General features: G+C 40.7%; 1 protein-coding gene across 8 annotated transcripts in view; it reads left to right on the top strand.

Annotated features, from left to right (window-relative positions):
* Hira (histone cell cycle regulator) overlaps window positions 1-23,998 on the top strand; it is a 108,735-nt gene that overhangs the window by 51,474 nt on the left and 33,263 nt on the right. For all 8 annotated transcript variants that reach the window (XR_010055965.1, NM_001135760.1, XM_063270679.1 and 5 more), the window contains 2 exons: window positions 5,764-5,958; window positions 7,673-7,834. Coding sequence is in view for 7 of the 8 variants with exons in the window: in NM_001135760.1 (NP_001129232.1) it covers window positions 5,764-5,958; window positions 7,673-7,834 (357 nt within the window). In the remaining variant the exon portion in view is untranslated. The remainder of the gene's footprint in view (window positions 1-5,763; window positions 5,959-7,672; window positions 7,835-23,998) is intronic.

The following is a 23,998-nucleotide window of genomic DNA, read 5'->3' as shown; positions in this document are numbered from 1 at the left end:
ATTATGAAAGACATATAGTTGAAAATTTAGAAAGATAAAAGTCCAAAGAAGAAGATAAATATCACTCATAATGCAGCCTCTGTTACCATTTTGATATCTGTATCCAGGCTTTTCCCACTTGCTACTGTGTCTTGACTTTCATCCACTGAATAAGTAGTCCTGAAGCATTGATTGCTGGTTACCCAGACTCCTGTGTCTGAATGCACCAGGAGTTAACGAGCCAGCTCCTTAACTTCCATTTTGTGTCCATTTTTCTGTGAATGTTAATCTTTGAACACACACTTGACTGTCCTCTTGGATAATTCCTGAAGTGGAACTGCTGGACAGAGGGTAGGGCTCTGAGATGCATTATCCAGTCTGTGGAGTCAGGGAGCTGGGAGTATCAACCTCTTCACATTTGCTGTTGTCTGCATGCCTGCAGTGAGATGTGTGTTTGTAGTGATTGTTCTCTAGGACTGCTGAATTGAAGGATTCACCATTGTCAGGTGTCTTTCTGGGTTTTAGACCCACACAGAATCAGCTCAGAGCATCAGGAAGCTTTTCACAGAGACTCTATAATCTTTACATTTTTCAGTTGCTTATCCATGAGCTATTTCAGGTATTCCTTGTATCCCTTCAAAAGTAAAGACGTGCTAATCTCACTTCTCCGCTAGGTGTGCTAGACTCCTGTTCAGAGTGTGTTTGACCCCCAGACTCGTGATTTAATCTTACACCCTCCCCATGACGGGGAGGGCTTTCCTGCTGCTTATTAGAAGCAGGCGTGGGCCTGTGCCCTGAGCACTGCAGGTCTACAGTGGGGGCAGGTGCTGTTGGTGCACAGTGCTGCATTGGGTCTTCTCATCCCTTACCTAGTGAGGAGGCAGAGGACAGTGTCTTCTTTGTTGGTGTGAGACAGCTTTTTACTACTGGGTACTTAATTCTGGTATCAGAGCTTGATTATGTTAATAAATATTTATATTATGTTTTACCCTCCTGGTTCCTATGTCGAAACAAATAGCTATATATCAAATTATTAGCTAATCAAGAAAGAAAAACAAATGTGCAAGGTAATTATAAGTTGGAGATATTCACAGATAAATTAATCGAAAATGTGAGACAAATACACACACATACACACAATAACTAAAAGTGATGTATTGCTGGATAAGAAATTTAGTTTGCGGGCTGGAGAGATGGCTCAGTGGTTAAGAGCACTGACTGCTCTTCCAGAGGTCCTGAGTTCAAATCCCAGCAACCACATGGTGGCTCACAGCTATCTGTAATGAGATCTGATGCTCTCTTCTGGTGTGTCTGAAGACAGCTACAGTGTACTCATATACATAAAATAAATAAATTTAAAAAAAAAAAGAAAAAAAGAAATTTAGTTTGCTTTCCTTAAAGCTACGAGATTAGGAATCCTTCACAGGGGAATTATAATAACATGTTATATGTTCTAGTATCTAGAGAGAAAGGAAACATAAATCTAAATGATGGTGATTCACCATGTTATATCATGGTCCCAGCTACTCAGGAGATGGAGGTAAGATGAGCATTTGAACTCAAGCCTGGACAACATAGACCTCATCACCACAAGAACACAATAAATCTCAGACCTATTTCTGAGATTTCTGAATGTCAGTGCACACTTCTAAATAATACAGTTATTTGGAGAACCTTATAGTATGCTGAAATGCTAGAGGAAGGGCTGGGCATTCCTTTGATTCCAGCAGAAGAAGGCAGAAATCTGTGAATTTCAGGCCTGTCTTATCTACATACGCAGTTCTAAGCCAGCCAGGACAGTATACTTATCTCAGAAACAAACAAACAAACAAACAAACAAACTCTAATTTCACCACCAAATAAGACTTATTTTAGGTAGGTAAAGTTGTTCAAAATTATGGAATATAATTTAACAAATAAATGGTATAGTTAGACACACACACACACACACACACACACACACACACACACACACCCACACCCTAGTACCTGGGTTCCATAGTTGCTTAAGGGGCATTTTCATAAAATTCAACATTGTTCTAACTTTAAAATCAGTGAAATGAAAATATAGTTTCTTTAAAGTTCTTTTTTTTTTTTTTTTAACTCTTTTTTTTTTTTTTTGGTTCTTTTTTTCGGAGCTGGGGACCGAACCCAGGGCCTTGCGCTTCCTAGGTAAGCGCTCTACCACTGAGCTAAATCCCCAGCCCCTTCTTTAAAGTTCTTTTATTTATTTATTTATTTATTTATTTATTTATTTATTTTGGTTCTTTTTTTCAGAGCTGGGGACCGAACCCAGGGCCTTGCGCTTCCTAGGTAAGCGCTCTACCACTGAGCTAAATCCCAGCCCCGAAAATATAGTTTCTTTAGCTGGTAATTTACTATTGTTTTCTTATCACATCTAGAAAATAAATATCTTCTTTCATATCACATTTAGAAATAAAATGACATTTTACTTCCCTGATTATAATTCAGTGTTCATTTTTGACGCTCTTTGTAGTTAATCAACACCGAGTTTACAGGAGACCATTAAATATGCCATTATTCAAGGATCTATGATCTAGGCATGATCTAGAGGAACATCACTGGGATTGCTGTAGATAGCAAAAGAAAAGAATAACGCTTATTGTGCTGCCATATATTGCTCATTCCAGCATTTAGGATGTAGAGGCAAGAGGTTTATGTGTTTGTGGCAGTTTTGGTTACATAGCAGGATCCTGTCCTGGAAAAACTCTGTGAGAGCATGCACTGGCTACAAATGAGATGAAGTAATAACTTTAGCAGCAGTTCCTTTAGAAGATATAAAGCAGCTGGGGATTTAGCTCAGTGGTAGAGCGCTTACCTAGGAAGCGCAAGGCCCTGGGTTTGGTCCCCAGCTCCGAAAAAAAGAACCAAAAAAAAAAAAAAAAAGACTATTTGAAGATATAAAGGAGGAAATCACATTCACAAATGACTTTTTTTTTTTTTTTAAAGACAGCATCTTATTGTGTTGTCCAGGCTGATCTTGAACTTGGAGGTATAAGTAACCTTTTTATCCTCTTGAGTGGAAGGGCTTACAGGTGTACACTTACTAGGTTGAACTAAGTAATGTAAATCTGTGAAGAAAAATTCAAGGATTCTGCTTAGGTTGGGGAGATGGCTCAGTGGGTAGAATACTTACTGCACAAACATGAGGACCTGAGTTCCTATCTCTAGCATCAGATTAAAACCCAGGTACTGTGTGTGTGTGTGTGTGTGTGTGTGTGTGTGTGTGTGTATGTGTGCGCGTGCGTGCGTGCGTGAGAGAGAGAGAGAGAGAGAGAGAGAGAGAGAGAGAGAGAGAGAGAGAGATATTATGGTGGTGGTGGGGATAGCCAAATCTTTGAGGCTTACTGACTGGCTATTCTAGCTGAATTGGTGAACTCCAGGTTCAATGAGAAAACTGGTATCTAAAAATGAAAAAGATGGGGAGTAATAGACATAGATAGCTATCCATAGATAGCTATGGACCTATGGACTCTACATGTGGATGTACAGCAACATACACTTCTCACAACATACACATGTGTTCACCTAACATGCCCATAGAGAATTCTGAGAGCCTTAAGGAAAACTCAACAAAATAAAAATCAAAAGATGTGCTAGAAATTAGCTAAGGTGACTCATATCAAGAATATCAGCTATTCCTAAACAAATTTAATATGAACCAAGCAGAGTAGTCATAATTTTCACAATTATAATTCTTAAGTTATATGGAGAAATAGTAATATTTGAGATATTTCAGAAAGATCAAAAAAACAAAGGGGTTGATTAGGGAAACTAATGCTACCAGAAAATAAAATGTAAACAAGTTTTAAACAGGGAGGTACTGAAGATGAGTAGGCAGGCCAATGGCATATAATAGAATTTCCACAAAAGGCTCAAAGGGCGTGTGTGTGTGTGTGTGTGTGTGTGTGTGTGTGTGTGTGTGTGTGTGTGTACATGTGGAAGCAGAAGTTGTTATTGCCTCTACTGTATGTTTTGAGATAGGATCTCTTTGTGGGCCTGGAGCTTACTAATTCAGCTAGATTGACTGGCCAACAAGCACCACTTAGCACTGAGATCATAGGCTCATGGCATTGTGTTTGGCTTCTTATGTGATTGGTGGAGATCAGAAGTCAGGTTCTCATCATTACCAACTGAGTCTTCTCACTACCCCATTCAAGAGAGTTTAAAAAAGGTTCATTTTGTTGCCCCTGCTAGCCTGTTACTCGTCATGTAGATGATGCTGGCTTGGCACTCACAGAGCTCCACTTGCCTCTGCCTTCTGATCGCTGGTATTAAAGATGTGCACCACCATGCCTGCCTTAAGGGAGTTTTAGAGGCAATGTCTAAATTAGTGATGAGGCATTGGCCAATTCAGCAAATGAGAAACGGATGACTTGTCCCTCTAGAAGCCACATTGGATCTTACCCTCTTTACCAATTTAAAAGTAGAAACTTCTACAAGCTCAGCAGCTTTTTGCTTGTCTTATTTCTTTTGTTGTCATTTAACACGTTTGAAAGACAAGGTCTCACTCACTATGTAGCCATAGCTGGCCAGTACCCAGATAGCTTTGAACTCATAGAGATCCGTCTTCCTTTACCTCCTGATTGCTGGTGTTAAAGGTGTGAGTTACCATACCTTTTTGTTTGCAGTTTTATAAGAGTCCATGGAAAAGTACTTTTATAATCTCAGAGGTAAAAAAGTTATTTTCCATAAATGACATAAGATTTAAATCACACCAAAATGACATTGTTTTAGTCAGGCTAAAATCTATAGTAACAAAAACCTTTTTTCCCTCATTTGTTTCCTTGGAGCAAAACTGTAGTAGAATACTATTTATTATCCATCAAATTGACTGATAGCAAGGAATTTGATAAAACTGTAAGGGTGGTCTTTGCAGGGCAGACCAGTAATCCTAGCCATTCAGGAGGCCTATCTAGGCTACACAATGAGTTCATTGTCCACCTGTGTAACCTACTATAAAACCTTTTATCAAAATGAAACGAAGGGTGGGTACATGGCTCAGTGATATTACAGTTGCTTTACATGTGTAAGGCTCGGATTCTCTCCCAGTACCACAAATCCAACCAACATACACCAGCAGCAGCAGCGCAGAACCCAAAAGACCTTTTCAGTTGTTGGTGAGATAGACACTCCCGTAAGAGAGCTGTGACCTAACCATGAAGGAGGGAGCTTTAGACATGCTTACCAGAACCACATGTAAACAAACATTTGCTATACTGACTATATTCTCTGAATATATCCCACATTACACAGGAATTGTCTAGTACAAGACAATATAATTCCATATATAGTTGAGTGGCTGCTATGTGCTCCATATGTCTTACACAGTATTCTTTAATCAGGAATTGGCCAGGGAGTTGCCCTGGCTGCTCCATCCCAGGTTCCTCAGCCTCAACACTCACACCTCCTGTTGGAGTAGTATGTCACAGGAGCAGGGAGGTAAACCTGCTTCTCAGTATAGGCTGTGTTATGTAAAGTACGTGCCCATCCAGTAGGAAAGCCTATAGCCGCTCAGAAGGGAGGCCACTGCAGATGCTGTGGGCTCATGGCAGGCTCAGTAGCATTTGATTGTGTTCTGTAGTTGTATGTGTAGTGCTAGTTTACTATAGAGTCAATCAAACAGTTTATTAAGTATTTCATATTTTAAACTCTCAACTTTGCAAATTACCCATGCATCAATACCCAGAAAAATGTTACTTAGAAGTAAAAATGCTGTGTGTGACATTTTTGTGCTGATTTACTTTTCCTTGTTGATAACAGGGACTTCTCCACGGCATTCTTCAACAGCATCCCGCTCTCCAGCTCCCTCGCAGGCACCATGCTCTCCTCTCCTAGTGGTCAGCAGCTACTGCCACTGGACTCCAGTACCCCTTCCTTCGGCGCCTCAAAGCCTTGCACAGAACCAGTGGCAGCCACCAGTGCCAGGCCTACAGGCGAGCCTGTCAGTAAGGACAGGTTAGTAGACACCAAGGATCAGCCGTGTCCTTGGGGAAAGTTTAGGTTCCAGGGATAAGGGTTTCATTCTAGGGACTGGAGATGTGATTTAGCAGTTGAAAGTTCTGGTTGCTCTTCCAGAGGACCTGGGTTCAATTCCCAGCACCCACATGACAGCTCACAACTAACTTTCTGAAAACCAGCTCCAAGTGATTTGACACCCTCACATAGACATACAGGCAAGCAAAACACCAATGCACATAAAAGAAAAATAAATCATTGAAAAAAATGAGTTTAATTCTCTCATTAGTTCATGGACACTTTACTAAAAACAAAAAATGCTTAAAATAAAGTTCTTCCTTAAATGGGAGGATTTGTTTAAGTTGGTCTCTGAGGCTATGTGACTTGACAGAAGCTGGCTGAGATTAGAGCTGCAAGATTTAGGGACCTGCCACTGAGGTACTTTCTGCAACAGGATCGACCTACTTTCTGGCAGACCTAGACCAGACATGGCCTGACATTTCTGGCTTTGGCCTCTGCTATGCTGTGCGTTTCATGCTTCATCGCTGCTAGAGTGATCGTGTGAGCATGTAGATTTCCCACCATACTTAGAATCAAATTCACTGAGTCCATGCTTTCACTGTCTGTCAGGACTCAGGGAGCATGAGTAAGAGTGAACATGGGCCACATTCCTACTCTGGACTATACACTGTAAGGACCAGGTATATACAAGGCCTTGATTGGCAGGTGCTTGTCCTCCAATAAGGAAGTGGCATCCTCAGGGTTGCATGGTAGCTCTCAGGGTCCTTTTGCAGAAAGGGCTATTTGTTCATTGGGAGGCTTAGCAAGCAGGTTTCATTGATACTGTAGAAAGTATTTCTCTCAGAGCCCATGCAAGACAATCAAGGGAAAGCTGAGGGCCAGGACAGTGGCAAAGCAGGGCTTCGAGTCCCTTAGGTGGATTGGGAAAAGAGGAGCAAAGGCTGGGTTCCCATTCTAAGCTGGGTACCCTGGGCCTTTCTCAGAAGGAGACAGGTTTTAGGACTTGCATTTTAGGAAGATGCTCCAATATGCAGTGGGGCCCAGTTGTAAATATCATAACTGATAGGGGCAAGTGCTTCTCTGTCAGTGGAAGAAATCTTGGGTTTCTGCATCGTCCTTCTGGTCTCTGGCATGATGTCACTTATCAAACAATGAGTACACATCAGAGAGGAGACAGTGCAATACAGTATTCAGGAAGCAACAAGGGGTTTTGGGGAAGGACAGGTGCCACCAGAGCTGAGCAGTGTTTTGTGATTTGGAACTAGAGATCATGGAGGAGGAAAACAGTGCGTTGGGGATGATTGGCAGACATCTGGTATGGGAATGGGATGTGGGCAGATGGAGGAGCAATCTACATGAGGTAAACCAAGGCTAGCAGCTTTGCTCAGGACTCAGGCTAGGTTTGAGCAAGAGGAAAGCCGGACAAGCTTTTCCACAAAGTGCAGAGACTTTGCTGTGATCCCAGTGAGCAGTGGGTGAATCTGCTTAGACAAGGGGACAAGGCTGAAGATGAAGGGCGGGATTAGGCCATGACTTCAAGACCCTAGGGAGGGCTTCCACTGTAGTCACTGTGGAAGTGGCAAAACCTGTGGGATAGACATGCCGTATTGAGGTTGTGGAGACCCAGTATATTGTCTAACCCCCAAAATTGTTAGTTGTTTGTGTTTGATGAATCTCCTGTCTTTTCCCCCAGTATGAATGCTACCTCTACTCCTGCTGCATTGTCACCCTCCGTGTTAACAACCCCATCCAAGATTGAACCCATGAAAGCGTTTGATTCCCGGTTCACAGAGCGGTCCAAAGCCACCCCAGGTGCTCCATCCTTGACCAGTGTGATTCCAACGGCTGTTGAAAGGTAGGTGGTAGGTGCTGTATGTCCTCAGGACTCCCCATGCATCCCGCCTCCTTTAGGAGGGCAAGACTCCAGAGGCCTCTGTGAGTGAAAGAAGCAGTGCCTGCTAAAAGTCGGGAGGTGGCCGGAAGACACCGTGGGGGAGGACACTGTGGCCTAAGGACAGAAAGGGAAGAGACACAAGCACCAGCCAGGCACTCTAGCCACCTGCCAAGAACACTCCCCTTTGACTGGATCCCAGGGTTTGCTGGAAATGGAGCAATCGTGTGGTGGGAAATAGGAAGCTCTGCTATTGTTACCCTGAGCAAGGCAAGGCCTCCACTCAGAGGCGACTGAACACACATGTTCTCCAGACTGCAGGCTTGGTGTGACTTATCAACTTCCTTTATCTTCTTTTTTCCCAGTAGATAGATCAGTTTTATTTATGGTGATTGAAGGCTTAACATTTTGGGGAGACTGAGGGCAGCAACATCTGGGCTGAGTGTAGGTCATTGGCTGGGAGCTTAGGCTACCTGGCATACCTCACTACACGGGGAAGCATTTCCTGCATCTCAGTTGCAGTATACTGAGTCAGTTTGCAGGAATCGATCCTGTAAGCTAACTAAGGCTATGTGACATTCCTCTGGTCAAGGCCAGTGTGGGGGCTTAGAATCCCCTGGACAAGGTTAGAGATGGAAACGACCAGCTAAAGATGAGAATCTTCCATTTTGTACTGAGCTCAGAGGCTATCGAGTCATGGTGGAGTTCGACCTTAATTAGCAGTGTTTCTCCCAGACTGCCTGGAAAAATCCCCCAAACTTTCTCTAGAACCTTGGACATCAGTCCTCAGTCTTCAGGACAGGAGTATCTGATAATACTTTTCTGTGGGGCAGGAATGATGAAGAATTGCTTACTTTGTCTTGGCAAAGCTCAGCAGTCAACTTTCCTGTATGTCCTTTGTCATTTTGGACAGCATTCTGCGTGCAGTTGAAGCAAGGGCAGTTTTTTGTCCCTTGGATAGCTTGGCACATTTGAAGCAAACACCATATGGAGGTTCTTCTGTGGTCATCATCTTCTTTGAGGTAGAATAGGGTGCTGCCAGGAGCTGACTTGGCTAACTGCCAAACAAGCCTTTTAAGAGTAAAACATCTTTAAATGTCATATTCTATAGATCTGTTCAACCTCGGAGACATATTTCTTTATTTAACTTTACTAGTGTTTACTATGAGTTTGTCTGTCTGACCGTTAACTTGTGCTTCTTAATTATTGCAAACAGTTTGGAATTACAGCTTTTTAAATGGACTAGAACTTTATATTCCAGTTTTTAAGAATTTATAAGTACAAAACTATATATATATTTATATTTATAAATGTAAAAATACATAGTCCTAAATCTGTATCAATGTACAAAGTCCACACCAATGTAAAACTATTTGTCTTATTGATGTTTTTGGTCTAAAAGTAGATTCAATAATCTATCCTTTTATCTTATAATTTCTATATTATTTCTATATTCCTCTTTCTCTTATTTTTTTTTTTTTTACATTTTTTTCTTTTATTGGATTCTTTAAATTTATATTTTAAATTTTATCCCCTTTCCTGGTTTCCCCTGCAGACACCCACTATCCTATCTCCCCCTCCCCCTGCTTCTATGAGGGTGCTCCCTCATCTATATACCCACTCCCTCCCACCTCCCTTCCCTAACATTCCCCTACACTGGGGTATTGAGCTCTGTCAGGACTAAGGGCCTCTCTTCCCATTGATGCCTGACAAAGCCATCCTCTACTACATGTGCGGATGAAGCCATGGGTCCATTCCTGTGTACTCTTTGGTTGGTGGTTTAGTCCCTGGGAATCTGGGAGCTCTGGTTAGTTGATGTTGTTGTTCTTCCTATGGGGTGCAAACTCCTTCAGCTCCTTCAGTCCTTCCTCTAACTCCTCCATTGGGGTTTGTGTGCTCAGCCCAAGATTAGCTGCCAGCATCCTCATCTGTATCAGTGAGGCAGAGCCTCTCAGGAGACATCCATATCAGACTCCTCTTGGCATCCGCAATAGGGTCTGGGATGGATCCCCAGGTGGGGGAGTCTCTGGCTGACCTTTCCTTCAATTCCTGCTCTATTCTCTGTCCCTGTATTTCCTCCCGCGAGTATTTTGTTGCCCTTTCTAAGAAGGACTGAAGCATCTACATTTTGGTCTTTCTTCTTTTCTTGAGCGTCATATGGGCCGTGAATTGTTTTCTTGTGTATGCCAAGCTTTTGGGCTAATATTGACTTATCAATGAGTGCATACCATGTGTATTCTTTTGTGACTGGGTTACCTCATTCAGGATGATATTTTCTAGTTCCTTCCGTTTGCCTGAGAATTTCATGTAGTCATTGTTTTTAATAGCTGAGTAATACTACATTATGTAAATATACCACATTTTCTGTATCCATTCCTCTGTGGAAGGACATCTGGGTTGTTTCCAGCTTCTGACTGTTATAAATAAGGCTGTTATGAACATAGTGGAGCACGTGTCTTTGTTGTATGTTGGAGCATCTTTTGGGTATATGCCCAGGAGAGGTATAGCTGGGTCCTCAGGTAGTACTATGTCCAATTATTTGAGGAACCTCCAGACTGATTTCCACAGTGGTTGTGCCAGCATGCAATCCCACCATAAACAGAGGAGTGTTGCTCTTTCTCCACATTCTTGTCAGCATCTGTTGCTACCTGAGTTTTTGATCTTAGCCATTCTGACTGGAGTGAGGTGGAGTCTCAGGGTTGTTTTGATTTGCATTTCCATGATGACTAAGGATGTTGAACATTTCTTTAGGTGCTTCTTGGCATTCTTCAGTTGAGCATTCTTTGTTGACTTCTGGTTTGCTGTATATTGCTTTTACTGTGATTAGGTATGGGACTTGAATTCGTGATCTAACCACACTTTTATGATGAAGGGGCGTTGTATTTTGTCAAATGCTTTCTCAGCATGGAATGAGATAATCATGTGGTTTTTTTCATTGAGTTTGTTTATTTATATAGGGGATTGTGTTGATGGATTTCCATATATTGAAACATCCCTAAAGATGGATGATCATTCTGATGTGTTCTTGGATCCAGTTTGCAAGAATCTTGCTATTTTTACATCGATATTCATGAGGGAAATTGGTCTGAAGTTCTTTTCCTTTGTTGGGTCTCTGTGTGGTTTAGGTATAAGTGTAATTGTGGCTTCATAGAAGGAGCTGGGTAGTGTTTCTTCTGTTTCTGTTTTGTGGGATAGTTTGGAGAGTATGGGTATGAGGTCTTCTATGAAGGTCTGATAAAGATCTACACTAAACCCATATGGTCCTGGACTCTTTTTGGTTGGGAGACTTTTAATAATTGCTTCTATTCCTTTAGGAATTATGGGACTGTTTAGATGGTTTATCTGATCCTGCTTTAACTTTGATACCTAATATCTTCTAGAAAATTGTCCATTTCCTCCAGATTTTCTAGTTTTGTTGAGTATAGGCTTTTGTAGTAGGATCTGATGATTTTTTGAATTTCCTCGATTTCTATTGTTATGTCTCCCATTTCATTTCTGATTTTGATAATTTGGAAACACTCTCTGTGCCTTCTGGTTAGTCTGGCTAAGGGTTTATGTATCTTGTTGATTTTGTCAAAGAACCAGATCCTGCTTTTGTTGATTCTTTGTAAAGGTTTCTTAGTTTCTACTTGGTGTATTTTAGCCCTGAGTTTGATTATTTCCTGCCTTCTGCTCCTCTTGGGTGTATTTGCTTCTTTTTGTTCTAGAACTTTTAGGTGAGCTGTCAAGCTGCTAATGTATATTCTCTCTAGTTTCTTTTTGGAGACACTCAGAGCTATGAGTTTTCCTCTTAGCACAGCTTTCATTGTGTCCCATAAATTTGGGTATGTTGTGCCTTCATTTTCATTAAATTTTAAAAAGTCTTTAATTTTTTTCTGTATCCCTTCCTTGACCAAGTTATCGTTGAGTAGAGCATTGTTCAGTTTCCATGGATATGTGGACTTTCTGCCTTTTTTTTGTTTTTTGTTTTTTTTGTTGTTGTTGTTATTGAAGACCAGTCTCTGTCCATGGTGATCTGATAGGATGCATGGGATTATTTAAATCTTTTTGTATCTGTTGAGGCCTGTTTTGTGACTGATTATATGGTCAGTTTTGGAGAAGATACCATGAGATGCTGAGAAGAAGGTATATTCTTTTGTTTTAGGATGAAATGTTCTATAAATACCTGTTAAATCCATTTGGTTCATAACCTCTGTTAGTTTCACTCTCTGTTTAGTTTCTGTTTCCATGATCTGTCCATTGCTCAGAGTGGAGTGTTGAAGTCTCCCCTTATTATTGTGTGTGGTATAATGTATCCTTTGACCTTTAGTAAAATTTCTTTTATGAATGTGATTTGAGCTTTAGTAAGGTTTCTTTTATGAATGTAGGTGCCCTTGCATTTTGAGCGTAGATGTTCAGAATTCAGAGTTCATCTTAGAAGATTTTTCCTTTGATAGGTATGAAGTGTCCTTCTTTATCTCTTTTGATAACTTTAGGTTGAAAGTCAATTTTATTTGATATTAGAATGGGTATTCTAGCTTGTATCTTGGGACCATTTACTTGGTAAATTTTTTCCCAGCCTTTTACTCTGAGGTGGTGTCTGTCTGTGTCACTGAGGTATGTTTCCTGTATGCAGCAAAATGCTGGGTCATTTTTATATATCCAGTTTGTTAGTGTATGTCTTTTCATTGGTAATTGAGTCCATTGATTTTAAAAGATAGTAAGGATTCGTGATTGTTTCCTGTTATTTTAGTTGTTAGAGGTGGAATTATGTTTGTGTGGCTATCTTCTTTTGAGTTTGTTGAAAGATGTTTAATTTCTAGCTTTTTCTGTGGTGTAGTTTCCCCATTAGGTGTTTTAACTATTATGTGACAGGAGGAATTCTCTTCTGGTCCAATCTATTTGGAGTTTGGAGGCTTCTTGTATGTTTATGAGCATTTCTTTCTTTAAGTTAGGGAAGTTTTCTTCTATAATTTTGTTGAATATATTTACTGGCCTTTTAAGTTTGGAGTCTTCACTCTCTTCTATACCTATTATCCTTAGGTTTGATCTTCTCATTGTGTCCTGGATTTCCTGTATATTTTGGGCTAGGAACTATTTGTGTTTTACATTATCTTTGACAGTTGTGTCGATGTTTTCTCTGGTATCTTCTGCTCCTGAGATTCTCTCTTCTATCTCTTGTATTCTCTTGGTGATGCTTGTATCTATGACTGCTTGTCTCTTTCTTGGGTTTTCTATATCCAGGGTTGTCTCCCTTTGTGTTTTCTTTATTGTTTCTATTTCCATTTTCAATTCATTTACCTGTTTTGTTGTGTTTTTCTGGAATTCTTTCAGAGATTTTTGTGCTTCCTCTCTAAGGCTTCGTCTTGTTTACTTGTGTTTTCCTGCATTTCTTTAAGGGAGTCCTTTATGTCTTTCTTGGCGTCTTCCATCATCATGAACAAATGTGATTTTAAATCTAAATGTTGCTTTTCTGGTGTGTTTGGATATCCAGTATTTTCTTTGGTGGGAGAACTGGGCTGTGATGATGCCGAGTAGTCTTGGTTTCTGTTGCTTAGGTTCCTGCGCTTGCCTCTAGCCATTGGCCTGTCTCTGGTGTGTGCTTGTCTTGCTGTTTCTGAGTGACTTGACCCTGCTGTAGGCCGCTGTGTCAGCACTCCTGTAGAATTGTTTTTCTGTTTTCTTCCAGCTTTTCCTGAGAACAGGTATTCTGATTTCAGGTGTGTTGGCACTCCTAGAAACTAACTTCCAGCTCTAGGTCTTGGCAGGAATCAAAGGGTCCTGTTCCTGATTGCTCGTGTAGGTCCTTGTACCCAGCGGGCACAGTTGTCACAGTTGTCAATTCCCTCTTGGGTCTGGACTGTGGGCAGAGGGTAGTCTCCTCTGACTTCTCAGGGGTATCCACACTTCTGAGGGTCCAGCTCTCTCCCCTAAGGGATTTGGGTGCAGGGAGCTGTTTCGTCGGTTCAGTTCGGTCCTAAGCACAGACCAGAACCGTGGGTACCGGCAGTTGTCTGTTCCTATATCCCTGTGTCCAGAGGCACTGTGCAGTTTCCCCTTGGACCAGGGCTGTGGGCAGAGGTGTACAGAGGTGGCAGTCTGTCCTGCGGTCTCAGGATGTCTGCACTCCTGGGTGGTTTGGGTGCAGGGAACTGTGGGATGGTATCAGCTCACTGCTGGGCAGACATGCCCCCTTTTTTAAAACATGAACTTCGACCTAACAATTATTATAACAAATGTTATAGTCTAAAGTTCAAACACATTTTAGCAGTTTAGAAGTGGAATTCAGTACAAACCAAATAAAATTTATAACGTAACAAACGTCCGCCTAGAACTGTGGGGACCCTTGAGCCTTTCATAGCAGGGCTTTCTCCTGCAGTGCCTCTCTAAGTCCTCAAGGTTGTCACCTTCAGCTTCACAAATCTGTCTCTTTTCTGGGCTCTGGTGATGCTGCAGGCTCTTCTTGTACTGATGTGGTAGTGGCAGCAGAGATAGCTGCAGGGACCACAGGAGCTGGGGTGGCTACAGCCATAGCTTCTCCCCATTTTCCCTTTTCTTTTCTTAAAAACTCCAAGACCCTCACACCATATGTGCAGTCTCCACTTCCATGGAAAGACTATGGCCTTTGAGTTGTTCTGATTAAAGAACAGTGCTGCTTCTGTAGATACCTGTCTTTCTTTTATCCATCAATCCCAATCTAACAAAGGTTACCAAGACAGATCATGAAGACCGTAAACAAGCACATGAAAAACTCACAGAGAAACACCTAAATTAAATGACATTGTTGAGTTTCAAACTCCAGACAAGCGGCTGAAGTACCTATATCTAACATTGTCAAAGCAGACCTGGCCTCCGGGTTCTCCCAGCATCTTTCAGTCCCATCTGTTACAGGGTTAGACTAGCATACCCCACCCTCTACCCTGAACTCTCCAATCCAGGGGCTGGGCTGCCCTCCCCTAGAGGTTCTTCCTCAAATAATCCACACATCTTGGTTACCTGCAGCACCTGGTTCCCCCCTCTTTCCCCTCCCCCATACCCACACGGCTCAGGGTCCTGACCAGTTTGGGCTCTCCCCGAAGTGTCTGCCTCTGACTGTGTTCTCCAACATCTGCATAGTAAAGTTTCTCCTCCACCATACTGAGGAGCAGTCATGTCTTTTTCTCTTTTTATTTCTTTTTTTCATTCAGCATTGCAGATCAAATGTACCTAAAAACATCTACAGAATCTTCCACATCAACATCACTGTGCTGTTTAACTTGTAGAGCATGCTGGCATGAAAGCACGTTGGTAGGAGGCTGTGTTAGTTGTGTGGACTATGGTGTGTGTTGGAGGTGGGGGCAGCAATCCTTAGGCAGGCCTGAGGGTGAGAGAGTAAAAGCTAGCAGAGAGCAAGCAAGGACATGTGGGTTCCTTCTCTTTCTGTTCTTAGCTGGGATGCGCTAACTTAATTTCCTGCCTGGCCTTTACCTCAAGAATGTACTATAACCTAGAATTGCGGTTAGTCAAATCAACGTTCTTCCCTCAGTTGTTTTTTTAGGAGCATTTGTTACAGCAACAGAAATAAAACAAGTGTAGAATTCACATTCTTCTTAGCTTCCCCTGAAGTTTTTACTAAAACATATCATGAGCTGGGACAAAAAGGAAATTTTTTCTAAATATCAGAAAACTTCTTTTATCCTGATCTTACCATAAACAAATAAATTAAGAAATCAAGGAACTACAAAAATATACACTCATTGAAATTAACAAAATTATTATTGACAAGTGAGTCCATAAAAAATTCATAGATTTTAATGAAAATGAAATCACAACATACCAAAACCTATATAAATAACAGTATTTCTTAGAGGAAAGTTTAGAGCAGCAAGGACCTACCTTATAAAAAATAAAAGAAGGCGGCAGCCGTCTTCCAGTCACTCTCCAAAATGACGGACACAAAAGGAAAGAGGAGAGGCACTAGGTACGTGTTCTCTAGGCCTTTAGGAAACATGGAGTCGTTCCTTTGGCCACTTACATGCGAATCTACAAGAAGGATGATATTGTAGACATCAAGGGAATGGGCACTGTTCAAAAAGGAACGCCCCATAAGTGTTACCACGGCAAAACCGGAAGAGTCTACAACGTCACCCAGCATGCCGTGGGCATCATTGTAAACAAGCAAGTTAAAGGCAAGATTCTGGCCAAGAGGATCAATGTGCGGATTGAGTACATCAAGCACTCGAAGAGCAGAGACGGCTTCCTGAAGCAGGTGAAGGAGAACGATCAGAAGAAAAAGGAAGCCAAAGAGAAGGGCACCTGGGTTCAGCTGAAGCGCCAGCCTGCGCCACCCAGAGAAGCCCACTTTGTGAGGACTAACGGGAAGGAGCCTGAGCTGCTGGAGCCCATGCCATACGGATTCAATCACCTAATGGACAAAAAGGAAATAAAGGACTCGGACTGCAAGGTGTTTTCCTTAGGTTGAAGTGTTCCCTGAGAGAAAATGTTAAAAGCAAATTTTCATTGTCTTTCTTCTTCAAATTTTACTAATTGTTCTTCTAAATGACATTGCTTAGTGGGCAGAAAATATACTCTTGATTAGAAAATAGCCAATAAATGAATGAATGAATGAATGAATGAATGAATGAAAAAAAAAACCTCAAATGAATAACAATGTGCCTTAAGGGGTTGGGAAAAACAACAAGCATGAGCAAATTCCCAAATCAGCAGACAGAAATAATTAATATCATCATTGCACTAAGTAATGAAAAGAAAATACAAAAAAAAAAAAAGACCTAAACTAAAACAAGAGTTGGTTCTTTGAAAAGACAAACAAGACTGACAAACCTTCAGCTAAACTAACAAGAGCATACCCATCAGCAAGAGTGAGGAGAACAGGAAGCCATGACAACAGATGTCAATGAGATCCAGAAAGGCACTAGGACATAAACTGGAAAACCTCAAAGAAACGATGGGTTTCTAGATACATAAGCCAAGATGAGATAAATAATTTAAACAGATCGATAATAGGCAATGAGATTGAAGCAGTAATAAAAATATATCTCTAAAGTCATAATGAAAATCCAAGCACAGAGAAATCTTCAGTTTTGCAGAATTATACCAGACATGGAGCTAATAATTTGGATCAACAGGTAAAAAGTACTTCCTCCAATCCTGAAATCCTGAGTTCAATCCCCTGACAATCACAGGATACAAGAAGAGAATCTACCCCTGAACTTTATATATATAAGGTGACATACACATGTCCACAGTAACACACATACTACACTAAATAAATAAATCACTAAAATAAACGATTTAAGACTCGACATCACCCTAGTCAGCTATCAAGAAAACAAATAATAAAATGAAATGGTGATAATAAATATATATACATATATACATATACATACACACACACACACACACACACATACACACACACACACACATATATATATAAAACCCCTTTCACTGTTTGTGAGTGTAAACTAGCACAGCCACCAGGAAACTCAGTTAACTACCACATATGCCACTCCTGGGCAAAGACCAAAAGGACCTACACATTCATGTTTATTATGCTATCCAATGGCAGATGAATCCTGTTTCATAATACGATGGCATTTTACCCAGCTATAAAGAAAAATGAAGTTATAAAATTTACAAGAAAATGGATGGAAGGAGAAAGTAATATATATTAAGTAAGGCAACCCAGGCTCACAGCAACCACTTCTTTCTCAAATGCAGATCCTAGCTTTTAATTTGTATATATCTGTATTCATGAAAGAATGGGTATGGAGTCAAAGAAAGAAGTCCACGAAAGGAGATCAACACAGATGAAAAGACAGGAGGAGGGAAGCACAGTCCACGTGACACGAATGTGGAAGGGACTAGAGGTCAGAAGGTTAAGCAGGATGAAAGCAGAGAGGCGGAAGAAAGAGTGTAGGGCCATCAGAATCAAGGGTGTACAAAAGTCACAATTCTTACCACCGAACCAGAAAGAGACCACATTAGGACAGAAGATACTACCTATCAAGACAATGTATCCAAGAAGACCCTAAAAACCCTCTAAACCACCCCCCAAGTCTGAGGGCCACTGTTAGATTTAATACTCCTGCCTTGACTGGTTCTCCAGCGAAGCCACCTAGTGGCCTCAAGGGAAAAGCTATGTCGGCCCCTCCCACAATCCACGGACTACTAGGCCTGGGACCAACTTCTCTGCCATGTTTCTGAAAGACCAGTTGGGTTTTTTGCTAGCACTCAACTCTCAATATAGCCAAACTTTTCCAAGTGGTTTAACTTCAAAAGTTAACAACACCTACATGTCTCAGAACAAAGAATTTTTGTCTTGAACTGATGTGGCCATCAAAACTCAAGGTCCTTTGCTAGCCTGTCACCTAATATTTACAGTATGATTAAGCCCACTGCCCTAGATTGTTTTGTTCACCCACAGATTTCAGGTCCTGGGTGCTATGAAGTATCATACATTTTAAAGATCCGGGTTTGTTTGTTTGCTTGCTTGCTTTTTGCTTCTTTGGAAACCAGGATAGTCCTCTGTGGCCCTGGCTAGCCTAGTGTCTACTGTCTACGTTAAGAAGATAGAAGACAGACAGGACCATCCCAGTCTCCATCTGCACCTGAGAGCTAAGGCTGTCCCACAGTCCTCTGGACACAAAACCTGCCCCTAGAGAGCTAGTCTCCCAAAAGTGATCTGACTTCAAAGCCCAGGTGAGAACGCACTTTTGTTCCATTAACTGTCCAAAGAGGGACCTGCCAGGAGAGCACAGGGCACAGGAACCATAAACCAGCCTGGGACAGGATCTTTCTGGTCTCCATCTGCATCCAGAGCTATGGCTGTCCCACAGCCCTCACAAGCCAAAAGTCTGCATGGAGAGAGCTGGTCTCCCAGGAGTGCTCTCACTCCTAAGATCACAGACTCACAGGCCCACAGGAGGAAGAAGCTCCAGTCAGAGACAGCAAGACCATAAGAGATGAGCAGATGGTGAGAGGCAAATTCAAGAACCTAAGCAAGAGAAACCAAGACTACTTGGCATCATCAGAACACAGTTCTCCCATCTCGGCAATCCCTAGATACCACAACACAATGGAAAAGCAAGATTTGGATTTCAAATCACATCTCATGATGATAGAGGACCTAAAGGAGGACAAAAAAAAAAAAAACTCCCTTAAAGAAATACAGGACAACACAGGTAAACAAGCAGAAGCCCTTAAAGAGGAAACGCAAAAACCCCCTAAATAGTTACGGAAAACACAATCGAACAGGTGAAGGAATTGAACAAAACCATCCAGGATCTAAAAATGGAAATAGAAACAATAAAGATATCACAAAGGGACACCAACCTGGAGACAGAAAAACTAGGAAAGAGATCAGGAGTCACAGATGCAAGCATCACCAACAGGATACAGGAGATTGAAAGGCAATCTCAGGGCAGACGATGCCACAGAAAACATTGCCACAAGAGTCAGAGACAATGCAAAACGCACAAAGCTGCTAACCCAAAACATCCATAGAATCCAGGGCACAGTGAGGAGACCAAACCTAAGCATATGAGGGATAGAGGAGAGCAAAGAGTCACAGCTCAAAGGACCAGTAAATATCTTCAACAAAATTATACAAGAAAACTTCCCTAACCTAAAGAAAGAAATGCCCATAAACATACAAGAAGCCTACAGAACTCCAAATAGATTGGACCAGAAGAGAAACTCCTCCTGTCACATAATAGTTAAAACACCAAATGCACAAAACAAAGAAAAAAATATTAAAAGCAGTAAAGGGAAAAGGTCAAGTAACATATAAAGGCAGACCTATCAGAATCACACCAGACTTCTCGCCAGAGACTATGAAAGCCAGAAGATCCTGGGCAGATGTCATACAGACCCTAAGAGAACACAAATGCCAGCCCAGGTTACTGTATCCAGTCAAACTCTCAATTAACATAGATGGAGAAATCAAGATATTCCCTGACAAAACCAAGTTTACAAAATATATTTCTACAAATCCAGACCTACAAAGGATAATAGATGGAAAACTCCAACACAAGGAGAGAAACTACAATGTACAGAAAGCAAGAATATAATTTCCTTGCAATGAAACCAAAAGAGAGAAAAACGAATATATTTCCACCTCTAACAATGAAAATAACAGGAAGCCACAATCACTATTCCTTAATATCTCTCCACATCAACGGACTCAATTCCCCAATAAAAAGACACAGACTAACAGACTGGATACATAAAGACGATCCAGCATTTTGCTGCATGCAGGAAACACACCTCAGAGATAATGACAGACACTACCTCAGAGTAAATGGCTGGAAATCAACTTTCCAAGCTAATGGCCTGAAGAAACAAGATGGAGTTGCCATTCTAAATCAGATAAAATTGACTTTCAACCAAAAGTCATCAAAAAAGATAAGGAAGGACACTTCATATTCATCACAGGAAAAAACCACCAAGATGAACTCTCAATCCTAAATATCTATGCTCCCAATACAAGGCCACCTATATACATAAAAGAAACCTTACTAAAGCTCAAAGCACACATTGCACCTCACATGATAATAGTAGGAGATTTCAACACCCCACTCTCATCAATAGACAGATCATGGAAACAGAAATTAAACAAAGACATAGAGAAACTAGCTGAAGTTATGAACCAAATGGATTTAATAGATATTTATAGAACATTCCATCCTAAATCAAAAGGATATACCTTCTTCTCAGCACTTCATGGGACCTCCAAAATTGACCATATAATCAGTCATAAAATAGGCCTCAACAGATATAGGAAGATAGAAATAATCCCATGCATCCTATCAGATCACCATGCACCAAGACTGGTCTTCAATAACAACAATAATGACAGAAAGCCCACATATACGTGGAAGTTGAACAATGCTCTACTCAAGGAGAGTTTGGTCAAGGAAGAAATAAAGAAATTAAAGACTTCTTAGGATTTAATGAAAATGAAGATACAACATACCCAAATTTATGGGACACAATGAAAGCTGTGCTAAGAGGAAAACTCATAGCGCTGAGTGCCTGCAGAAAGAAACAGGAGAGAGCATATGTCAGCAGCTTGACAGCACACCTAAAAGCTCTAGAACAAAAAGAAGCAAATACACCCAGGAGGAGTAGAAGGCAGGAAATAATCAAACTCAGAGCTGAAATCAGCCAAGTAGAAACAAAAAGGACCATAGAAAGAATCAACAGAACCAAAAGTTGGTTCTTTGAGAAAATCAACAAGATAGATAAACCCTTAGCCAGACTAACGAGAGGATACAGAGCGTGTGTCCAAATTAACAAAATCAGAAATGAAAAGGGAGACATAACTACAGATTCAGAGGAAATTCAAAAAATCATCAGATCTTACTACAAAAGCCTATATTCAACAAAACTTGAAAATCTGCAGGAAATGGACAATTTCCTAGACAGATACCAGGTACCGAAGTTAAATCAGGAACAGATAAACCAGTTAAACAACCCCATAACTCCTAACGAAATAGAAGCAGTCATTAAAGGTCTCTCAACCAAAAAGAGCCCAGGTCCAGACGGGTTCAGTGCAGAATTCTATCAGACCTTCATAGAAGACCTCATACCAAGACTATCCAAACTATTCCACAAAATTGAAACAGTTGCAACACTACCGAATTCCTTCTATGAAGCCACAATTACTCTTACACCTAAACCACACAAAGACCCAACAAAGAAAGAGAACTTCAGACCAATTTCCCTTAGGAATATTGATGCAAAAATATTCAATAAAATTCTTATGAACCAAATCGAAGAAAACATCAAAACGTTCAACCACCATGATTAAGTAAGCTTCTTCCCAGGGATACAGGCATGGTTTAATCTATGAAAATCCATCAATGTAATCCAGCATATAAACAAACTCAAATATAACAACCACATGTTCATTTCATTAGATGGCTGAGAAAGCATTTGACAAAATTCAACACCCCTTCATGATAAAAGTCCTGGAAAGATCAGGAATTCAAGGCCCATATCTAAACATAGTAAAAGCAATATACAGCAAATAAGTAGGTAATATCAAACAAAATGGAGAGAAACTTGAAACAGTTCCACTAAAATCAGGGACTAGACAAGTCTGCCCACTCTTTTCCTACTTATTCAATATAGTACTCAAAGCCCTAGGCAGAGCAATTAGACAGTAAAAGGAGGTCAAAGGGATACCTATTTGAAGGGAAGAAATCAAAATATCACTATTTGCAGATGATATGATAGTGTACTTAAGGGACCCCAAAATTTCCACCAGAGTACTACTTTACCCGATAAGCAACTTCAGCAAAGTGTTGGGCTATAAAATTTACTCAAATAAATCAATAGCCTTCCTCTACTCAAAGGATAAACAGGTTGAGAAAGAAAATAAGGAAATGTCACCCTTCACAATAGTCCCAAATAATATAAAATATCTTGGTGTGACTTTAACCAAGCAAGTGAAAGATCTGTATGATAAGAACTTCAAGTCTCTGAAGAAAGAAATTGAGGAAGATCTCAGAAGATGGAAAGATCTCCCATGCTCATAAATTGGCAGGATTAATATAGTAAAGATGGCCATTTTGCCAAAAGCAATCTACAGATTCAATGTAATCACCATCAAAATTCCTACTCAATTCTTTATAAATATAGAAAGAGCAATTTGCAAATTCATTTGGCATAACAAAAAACCCAGGATAGTGAAAACTATACTCAGTAATAAAAGAACTTCTTGGGGAATCACCATCCCTGGCTTCAAGCAATATTACAGAGCAATAGTGATAAAAACTGTATGGTATTGGTACAGAGACAGGCAGATAGATCAGTGGAACAGAATTGAAGACCCAGAAATGAATCCACACACCTATGGTAACTTGATCTTTGACAAAGGCGCTGAAATCATCCAATGGAAGAAAGATAGCATTTTCAACAAATGGTGCTGGTTTAACTGGAGGTCAGCATGTAGAGTGCAAATTGATCCATTCTTATCACCATGTACAAAATGTAAGTCCAAGTGAATCAAGGACCTCCACATCAAACCAGATACACTCAAACTAATAGAAGAAAAAGTGGGGAAAAGTCTCGAACACATGGGCACTGGGGAAAATTTCCTGAAGAAAACACCAATGACTCATGCTCTACGATCAGGAATTGACAAATGGGACCTCATAAAACTGCCAAGCTTCTGTAAGGCAAAGGACACTGTCATTAGGACAAGTCAGCAACCAACAGATTGGGAAAAGATCTTTACCAATCCTCTGATAGAGGGCTAATATCCAAAATATACAAAGAACTGAAGCAGTTAGACTCCAGATAGCCAAACAACCCTATTAAAAAATGGGGTACAGAGCCAAACAAAACATTCTGAGCTCAGGATTATCGAATGTACAAAAAGCATCTAAAGAAATGTTCAACATCCTTAGTCATCAGGGAAATGCAAATCAAAACAACCCTGAGATACCACCTCATACCAATCAGAATGGCTAAGATAAAAAACTCAGGTGACAGCTGATGCTGGCGAGGATGTGGAGAAAGAGGAACACTCCTCCATTGATGTGGGATTGCAAACTGGTACAACTACTCTGGAAAGCAGTGTGGAGCTTCCTTAGAAAATTGGACATTCCATTACCTGAGGACCCAGCTATACTTTTCCTGGGCATACAAAAGGTTCTCTAACATACAACAAAGACACATGCTCCACTATGTTCATAGCAGCCTTATTTATAATAGCCAGAAGCTGGAAAGAACCCAGATGCCCTTCAATTGAGGAATGGATTAAAAAAATGTGGTACATCTACACCATGGAGTATAACTCAGCTATCAAAAACAATGACTGTGAAATTCATAGGCAAATTGAATGAACTAGAAAATATCATCCTGAATGAGGTAACTCAATCACAGAAAAACACACTTCCTATGCACTCATTGATAAGTGGATATTAGCTAAAAAGCTCGAATTACCCAAGATGTAATCCACAGAGCACAGGATGCTCAAGAAGGATCACCAAAATGTGGATGCTCCCATTCCTTTTTAAAAGGGGAAACAATATACATAGGAGGGGATATGGAAGCAAAGTTTAGAGCAGCAACTCAAGGTATAGCCATTCAGGGCGTGCCCGACATGCGGCCCAAATATATATACAGCCACCAAAA

This window comes from Rattus norvegicus, chromosome 11 (assembly GCF_036323735.1).
Source record: "Rattus norvegicus strain BN/NHsdMcwi chromosome 11, GRCr8, whole genome shotgun sequence".
In the NCBI taxonomy this organism is placed as follows: Eukaryota; Metazoa; Chordata; class Mammalia; order Rodentia; family Muridae; genus Rattus; species Rattus norvegicus.
This window is presented reverse-complemented; position numbering and strand designations above follow the sequence as displayed.